This window comes from Dermacentor variabilis, chromosome 3, assembly GCF_050947875.1.
Source record: "Dermacentor variabilis isolate Ectoservices chromosome 3, ASM5094787v1, whole genome shotgun sequence".
Classification (NCBI taxonomy): domain Eukaryota; kingdom Metazoa; phylum Arthropoda; class Arachnida; order Ixodida; family Ixodidae; genus Dermacentor; species Dermacentor variabilis.
The window spans coordinates 112,654,603-112,663,643 of record NC_134570.1 but is presented as its reverse complement, the minus strand read 5'-3'; the positions used below and the strand labels follow the sequence as shown (position 1 = coordinate 112,663,643).

At 46.9% G+C, this 9,041-nt stretch overlaps 1 protein-coding gene across 1 annotated transcript in view; it reads right to left on the bottom strand.

The window, feature by feature from the left end:
- Positions 1 to 585: 585 nt before the first annotated feature.
- Positions 586 to 9,041, bottom strand: part of LOC142576193 (ras-like protein family member 10B) — a 100,822-nt gene continuing 92,366 nt past the window's right edge. The window contains exons 2-4 of the mRNA XM_075686204.1: positions 8,530 to 8,626; positions 7,159 to 7,375; positions 586 to 5,289 (exon numbers count right to left, since the gene is read on the bottom strand). Of these exons, the coding sequence (XP_075542319.1) occupies positions 4,867 to 5,289; positions 7,159 to 7,323 (588 nt within the window). The 5' untranslated portion in view covers positions 7,324 to 7,375; positions 8,530 to 8,626 and the 3' untranslated portion in view covers positions 586 to 4,866. The remainder of the gene's footprint in view (positions 5,290 to 7,158; positions 7,376 to 8,529; positions 8,627 to 9,041) is intronic.

Below are 9,041 nucleotides of genomic sequence, written 5' to 3'. Positions count from 1 at the left end.
ACTTACTTCCGATTTTCCAGTTTCTCGTGTATTTTCATACCTGTTTTGCAGTATTTTTTGTATTGTGTTGCGTTTTCTGGTAGGGCACACTTTACGCTGACAAGTACTGTGGTGATCGTACGTGATCTGCGGGTTGCACATCGGTGTCTCATCGATGGGTCCCTAAGTCAAAGCGCTGTGTGAGGTGCTACATGCCTGAAAGGTTAAGCTTTCCGTCATGTCAACTGGGCAGGCTAACTGCTGTAATAGGACGCTTCGTGTACAAACACCACGTTCAAGAAACCTTGCCACCCGTCGTTGTTGCTCAGTGGCTATGGTGTTGGGCTGGTGAGCGCGAGGTCACGGGATTGGATCCCGACCACGGCGGCCGCATTTCGATGGGGGCGAAATGCGAAAACACCCATGTACTTAGATTTAGGTGCAGGTTAAAAAACCCCAGGGGGTCAAAATTTCCGGAAACCTCCACTACGGCGTGCCTCATAATCAGAAAGTGGTTTTGGCACGTAAAACCCCATAATTTAATTTAAGAACCCTTACCTTGCACTCCATAAGTTCCGCCGCTTTCAGGCGCCAAGGACGAGAAATGTTGTTCAACACGGCGTTCAACCACTTCATTTATTTCCTTCGGTCTACGTCACTCAGATATCACGGCTTGTCTTTGTCGGAAAACAAGACCCACGTAGGAACATCCCGTCACTTCTGTTTACAAAAATACTAGCCTCGCTAAATGTCGCTTCGATCCACAGAGGATTCATGTTGAAAGATAGTTGTACCAGACATCAACCGATTGTTTCCGCCGACGAGGCGTATGTAATTAATGGGAGTGCTTCATATATTTGTCACATTGCTACAGCCACGCTAGAACCAGACGAAAGATTGACCACAGTGGTAAGGAACTTTGCAGAATCGTCATAACTTGAATACAATAAAAATAGTCGTCTGCACGACTCAATCACATCTTAAGGACTCGGTCATTAGTTCTGTCTTAACTTTACCATAACTTGCATAAAACGGTTCAAATATTCTCACAAATTATTTTTTTTGCTTGCACTTTTCTCTGTCTGTCCGATTGACAACGTCACATAATGTAAAAGAGCTGCGGGCAGTTTTCACTATCGGGATTGTCGCTAAACTTTGACCGAAATGACCTACACTTGGCACGAAACTCGCTATGCACAGACAGGACACACGCACCAAAAACAACTGGCTTCAGACACTGTGCTTTATCGCGCCATAGCAGCGGCAGTGAGGGTTTTGCGAATTTAGATCTCTTTCAACAATAAGGTGGCGTCCGCGGACAAAGCCGCAACAACGAAGACTGAAAGTGTACGTCTCAGACCTTCATTTCCTTCATTTAATTCGAATAACATCTTGCGAGTGTTCCACCGTGGACGTAGGACCATTCGCTCTGCACATACACACCTAAAGAATACGTCTAGCTAAAAACAGGTACAGTTACCAACCACTCCTTTTGAGATGAGCTTTCCTACTTAAAGATGAGAACCCTACAGCGCTGAATCCAGCACGCCAAACTGTATTCAAAGACGCAGTAAGTGATTCTGTGCACGGTAACTTGCATGCTACCGCATGACTCATCAACTCTGTCACGCATCGAAACTATGAGCAAGGTCTTTGAGTCTTTAGGTGCCCCCGACGTGTCAAAAGATATGAAAAGTCAATACAATACGACTGGCTTTTGTCAGAATGGTTCACAACTCCTTAGTAAGAGCCTGTGAAGCGGTGCCGTAATTCCGTTGGCCCATAATGAAGTGCAGTTAAGGCGACAGATTGTAGTCCTACCAAACCATATGCTTTTCTATTAAATATGCCACGCGTCCCACAGCCTCCACATCCAGTAATCGCTTATCAAAACAAGGGAACGCGTTTATTTGCATAGTATCCCAAGTAATGATATGAGATTAGCACATGTGGAAGTTATAGGGCACATGGGTTTCATTGTGGAGCTGTTACGCACTGTTTCATTGTATACAGACCCATCCGTTCCATTCTCCACACATTCAGCTAAGTGCGCTCACCAGTGTTGCAATTGTCTACATTGTTCCAGCTATCACGTTCACTCAAAAGGGACAATCGGCTTTTGAACAACTTCTTCGGACACACACCCGCCATCCTCTAGCAAGAGAACAATAAGCCAACTTCTCTCCGCGTTACGTCATAACTTTGAGAATCACTGACCTTCTCTCCCGACAGGGCTTGCCAATGAACGTGAGCGCAGCTATAAGAAGAGTCTATTAGAACAAAAATTCAGTTTAATATTATGCCTATAGAAATAAATTAAACTGCGAAAGACATTTCGAACATCGCAACCGTCTGAAAACGGCGCTCATTGATTACGTTTAACAAGAGGGAAGATGCAGCAAACAACGTAATCAGTGCTGCTCTGTTAACAGGCTGGCGTAGCACTACAGTGCATAACTAACAGGCATACGAAAACTATTATGGAGTAGTTGCAGGGCAGTGTGACACTTGTTGAAACGGTCTGTGCTCGTAAAGTAAGTCGTACAATGAAAACAACAGCGTGGTTCTCTCTCTCACTTGCTAGCGCAGTCCTAATTCGAAGCAGCTTAAGTGCTGTGATTACGACCGACACAAATTCCACGACGCAACGCGCAGCTCTAACTTTCGTCCTGTCTGATAGAATATTGACTGCATGAAATAGAACATTTGTTCAGAGTCTAGCCGAGAAGAAAGCCGTAACACAATAAATTGACAACCAAGCATAAATCAAGAGAAGAGAATGCTTGTCGATCAAATTATTGTCTTCTTGTCCTATTTTATGATTTCCTTGCATAAGTCATCACGAATGAAGTGGCCAACCACGATTTGAAATGGTGACCACGCCCTGCCACTTGCCAGAATTAGCAACCACTACTTGACCTTGCTGTTAAGTAGCATCATGTGAGGGATCTTTGAGCTGTATAATGCCGCAACACATGAGCCGACAACAACGTTCGTTGCATTTTGATGGCGATATATTTTTTCGTTACTGACCATCGGTGGACGATGGTAGGCATCACTGCGAGTCCCGAGTTGAATGAATACAGAAGTGATTATTCTACACAATCAACGTGACTCCGCTGGTCACGCTTTTTTGAACCATATATGGCTCACTCCTACGCATCGCGAGAAGTGACGCCCGAGCAAACTTATACCTGCATAGTTAAAATTATTTGAGACGTCCCATTTTTATTTGATATACCTGCACCAATGACGCATAATAAAGGTTAGGATGCCCCGCTAGTAGCTACGCCGGTTTTCGCGTTTGTCCTTTTTGGCGTTTCGCGCGAAAGTAGGGCGAATGTTGTTTTATCAACTGGTAAGGTCAAAACCATATTTATGAAGAGTGCGTCGTGCGATGAGTCGTCCTAAATCCTTTGCAACATTAAACCTCCATACTGTCTTACAACGTCGTAAAGCTTAAGCAAACATTATTATTACTTGGAATCATGTATTTTATCTGAAGACTTGTCAAGCTGGGAAATAGCGTGAGTTATATAAAGATCACAATTTTAGTGATGCGTTCTCTTAGCCTCGTCTCTACGATCACATTGCGTAACATCCCTGGAAAGCGGTTTCCATATTGCGTAGCGGGCATGAAGAATTATTTTTCCTGCACATTCTATGCCAGCATGACATATGGTGATCGACAGGATGACGAATGTTCACGCGGAAGCTAATTTTGGTGAACTGGTATAAATTCGCTGGCGTTCGGTTTGCACAGCCCTTGTAAAAAAAACTTTTTTCTGAAACAAAAGGAGATTCTTAAATCACACTCTGTGCAAGGAGGATGCTTGTCATCGGCCTCTCATGTTATTTCACCGAACAGCACAACATCAAAGACGGCCTGTGTGTTCTGAATCCAAACAGGCCATAACAAATATGGAGCAAACACTCTTCCCTGTGGTTGCCTTCACGATTGCCGGCGCCCTAGTTTCCCACTGCGTCATAATAGAGCTATGTTACGGGCCAATATGTATTTGCTGGTCGTAGTCAAAAGAATGTAAAATACCTTCTTCTAGCCGTATGAGCATCGAGTGATATCATTCGCACCTGTTAATATTCACACAATTTGTCGTCCTTATACGACTACGCACAACGGGAAACGCGTCACTATACCGCGGTAATTAGCAGACACCTTAATTATTGCACACTACAGGGAGAGAGGAAAGGTAAAAACCAACTGGTGGCGTAGTCTTGACGACGGCAACAACGCAACGGAGAGTTTCAACATCACTAACTCCTACATTTCAACCAACAAGCTAGCCACCCTTGGACTTACGAAATACTTTTGCAAACTCGGCTTTGTTGACCAGAAGGGTTGGAGCATCGGGCCGCTGGCCGCCGCTAGCTTGCGTCGCCAAATATCGTGTTCACATGCCCGACTGCCGGTGTTGAGGAATTCGAGATCAGTGCCTCCGGACGACAAGTTGAGAGGAGTAGATCAGTGTGGGGGTACACTGCAGTTTCTAAAATAAAGAGTCGATGACTTCACCGACTGAAGCGACGCGCCCACAATATCTACCGTGATCTTCGTCGAGAAGTCTATCGCACTAACACAGACAGAGCAGTTGTGCTGCTGAGAATACGCCTTGCTTGTCCGCTTTTCTCTTCATTTTTTCCGACAAGGATTTGACACCGGTTACTGTTCGGTGCGCCTTCGTTGCGCTGCTCACTGATGGTTCTTCGACAACGACGCTCCAGAAACTCTTGATGGATTGTGCCTGCGATCTCCGGAAACAAACCGTTCCGTTTCTGGAGAGTTCGGCCATTTACCGCAGCGAGGACTGTGAGTGGCTACAGGCGATGCCTCCACCTCCTCCTTCACATCGACGCCGATCGCCGGCGTCATAGGATTCGACAGCGGTCCCTCCGACCCTGGTCGCCGGCACCACGCGCACCCAGTCCTCCGCCGTCGTCCAGGGCTCGCACGATCTCCCGGAAGAGCAGGCCCACGTGCCAGTTGTACTTGGCCGAGCACTCGACGTAGCCGCAGCGCCAGTGCTTCTTCACGAGGCCGGCCACCTCGCGGTGCTCGCGGGGCTCGCCCAGGTCGTGCTTGTTGCCCACCACGAAGACGGGCACGCCCTGCATGTTGCGCGACTCGAAGATCTGCTCGCGCATGTTCTTCACGTACTGGAAGGTCTCCGGCGCGTTCAGGTCGAACACCAGGACGTAGGCGGACGCGCTGCGCAGGCCGCAGTAGCGGAAGTCGCTCCACTCGTAGAACGAGTTGGCCGGGAAGTACGGCACCACGGGCAGGTCCGTCACCTGCACCAGCGGAAGCGAACGGATGCGTGAGCAAGTCTCAGTACGGATTGGCATCACCGAGAGGGAGGCGCGTTCTGACAAGGACAAAAAGTATGAACGAAAAGGATATCTCGTACTACGATCGTCGACTGAAAGGTCGTATACAGTGGCGGAAAAAAAAAATGGAAGACATAAAGTTGTCCTTTTTCATTTATACTTTTGTGCGTGTTATCATCGGGCCAGCTTTTCAGCGGCTTCAATTTGTTGCCTTTTTCTTTTTCAAGCAAGGCGAGCAACAGGAACTAAAGGGTCTAGAAAATGACAAAAGGCATGTCGTCTTAGAGCAATTGTGCAGGCAGGCCGCATACCGTAGATAGACGCCAGCGCTGAAATTAGCTCGTTGTAAAGCACACATTGAAATAATATTGTAAAAACACAAATGTCCCACATAAGACACATGCAATGAAAGCAGGTATATGCCTTCATAACACACTTGGTTATGATGCTAAAATGCGAAAGAAAACAAGCTATAAATATTCCACACAGAGTCTACACACACCGCTACTCGATTCAGACAAACTCATTCTTATTTTTAGTTAGAAAAGTTGGGAGCAGTGATTGAGAACCTCCAGAGTAACGTTAATGCTCGTAAGGGAAATAAAATTGCACAGTTCCGAAGGGCTCTAAAACTTGATCTAAGGGAAGCATTGTTTGGTCCCATAGTGGGGGCGTTAAACATGCCCTTGTTTACCTCTTTAATATGGGCAAATAAATTTTTCAATTGTGTTAAAGCGCAATCCGCCACGAGCGAAGAGTGACAATGGCGAAAATGAATAACCATGCGCTTTTAACCACGCGAGCGCGTTTCTTAGCGTCAATAAACGTTTCAAATGTCTCGCAGTGCTAGATGCCACTGGCCACAGAGTGGTAAAGGTAGGAAGTAAGGACGAATCATTAAAGGGCATCGTGTTATTGTGTCTGTAGACACCGATCGAAATTTCATCATCAAGGAATGCTCTGAGGAGAAATATGTCCTAGACCTGATGCTACTGCCTCTACCGCTTAACACTGACCTCCAGACAAACGACCGGATAGCTATTGCGATGAACATTTCTTTAGAAAGAACAGCCCCAACGGAGGGAATGCGTACGCTCACCAATGCATCTGTTTAGAGCTTTGAGTCATTGCACTGGGATTACAAAATAACATTGGTATCTGTGTGTTTCTCGTAGGTTTGAAAGAAACCTTTTGCGAACAGCGGAAGCCACGAATTCACATGGACCACAAAGTATTGTGCCGTAGTAGCTTGAGAAGCTCCTGTAGTATTGCTCTTTGCTCTGCAGCACAGCGCTACAGTGCTCTAGACAGAAGAGCGAGCGTCTGTACAATACGTGGACTCCCAGAGCTTATTACGCAATGAGGAGTGTGAACGTGGCATAAAAGTTATAGTAACAGGGATAAAGTGCCGCAAAAAGGCGGGCCAACATTTCGATGGGTGAACTTTTATCGGACCGCTTTTGAAAAAGATAGGTCGACCTATGGAAACGTTGCCCAGATTTGCTGCAGCGCATTATCCTACTTGGTCCGTCGGCCCCCCTCTTGGTTGAGGAATGACAATGACCTTTGCCTCATTTCATATTCCCCGCCTATATAATCATTATTAAGATACGAAAGCGATTGCAGAGACACTGTCTGTTTTCATGTCTTTCAAATGATGTTATCATATATTGCGGCATGTATGATGACCATCATCCACTCCTGTATGAATTGTGCGCACAACTATACGAGAAGCCTCGACACGTTCATCCCCTGTCTCCGCCTTGCGAAAAGAAAACTGGCACGCTTTGTTGTAAGAAGCAGCGAACAGTGCTACCAGGCTCGGGCACTCACCTGGAGGTCGTACAGGCGTCCGTTCACCACCACCGATGGGTGGTAAGTGCGTCGACTCTCGGTGGGCGTGTATGCCTCGCTGAACTCGCTCCACACGAACTGGTGGATGATGGACGTCTTGCCCACCGCCGGCGCACCCAGCACCACCACCTTCACCAGGCTCATCCGGCATGCACCGCCCGGCACCGGCACCAGATGCGACCGCACGCCAACAGGGCTGCGCCCGTCCGGGGAGGGTAAATGTGCTGGGCCCGTTGCTCGCCAGACGCGAAAGACTATCGCCTTCCAGTCACCGCACTAAATTTAATTGCGCACGCTTGAACAGCACTTTGTTTACCTCAGTCACGCGTACAGAGGCCGGGTGATATGTGCTAAAATGATGGCTTGAGGGCTACTTGGGCAAGTGCGTGAAGAAGTGAGGTAAGGCTAAGTGAGACTCAGTACAGTAACCCCTCACGTGAAACTCCTTCGTGAGTAAAAGGGACGCTAAAGAAAAAAAAAACATCATTTGGGTTAGATCTAACGATTAGGCTCCTATAATAACGAATTCATAAGTTATCGTGAGAATGGACTTCTTGTAAGCAAGAAAATGACAAAGATCTAAACTCGGAGTGGCGCCCCCTATTTCTCACTCTGGTAACTCTCATGTGAAGTCAGCACTGCCTGATTAACTTACAGTGGCAGAGAGCCATGTCATACGAGGTATACGTCAACTTACGTCAACTTATCCGTTTTTAAAATGTGCCATTCAAATCGAAAAGCAGCAGTGGCACCTTCGATGTGAATTATGAACGCAACAAAGCCGTACATTCGCACACAATAAATGTTGATATATTTCTAGACGAATAATATTTCTAATTTAACTTTATATCTTCATTTAATCTTCCCTTCAGTGTTATCTTAACGTTAGCCCGTGGATGAACGCAGTCCCCGAACGACGTCACCCCATTAAGTCGGTACTTCTCCCTGAAGTTACTCAGCCCTTCACCTTTTTCCCACAAGGTAATGAACATTCCGAATTACCTCCCTTGGGGATTGCGAAGAATTTCACTGGCGACAATTATTGCGGGTGGCTTCTGGCTTCAAATTCTGGCTTCAGTTAAAATGACGTGTGGCCCTCGGAAGTGCCCGTCTACCGAGCTGTTTACGTCAAGCGCTCAAATGCGACTCGTGTTTGATAATGCGGTCTACGTAACATATTCTGACGTTCTCCAGACGCCACGCCCCTGTCCGTGTTCAAACGTGCCAAATTGAGAACCGAAACCTGTCGCGCTAACTATTATGCGTCACTATAGTTCGGTAGCTAAAATAAATGCTACAGGGGCACGGCGTAGCCTCGAGAGCTGCGCACTGACCGCCAACAAGCCTTACCGTGTGTCATGGTTCCTGTGGCCGGAGAATGACTATGGTAGCCGAGCCGTGGCTCCCGAAGTGCGTCTTAGTCTGTCGTCATTTCCCCGTGCCTGCCCTGCGCACAAAAGAGAGAGAGAGAGAGAAACGGTTACTTTGAGAAGCCCTTTTCCGGAGCTCTTATGGTATGTTTATATTTTCTGTTTCTTTTTTACTGCTTCACGTTATACACAATTTTAACGTGCTGTAGTAGAGAAACATCGCTCACTCTTTTCGAGTTTATGCAATCGATCGAGCTTTTCCACGCCATGTAATAACGCGCGTAAAGCTCCGTCTCGACTATGTTGGCAAGTCGACGTATTGATTAATCTCCGCCACGAACCGCACTTGCCCGAACGAGGTGGTTCGAGTGCTGGTTATGGCCTCGCCGAAACTCTCAGACCGCGAAATATTCAGACCCTGGCGGGACAGGCAAGCGTCGCCGAGATTATTATAATATTTTTTTGAAGCGCCGATCATATAAGAACCAGTCC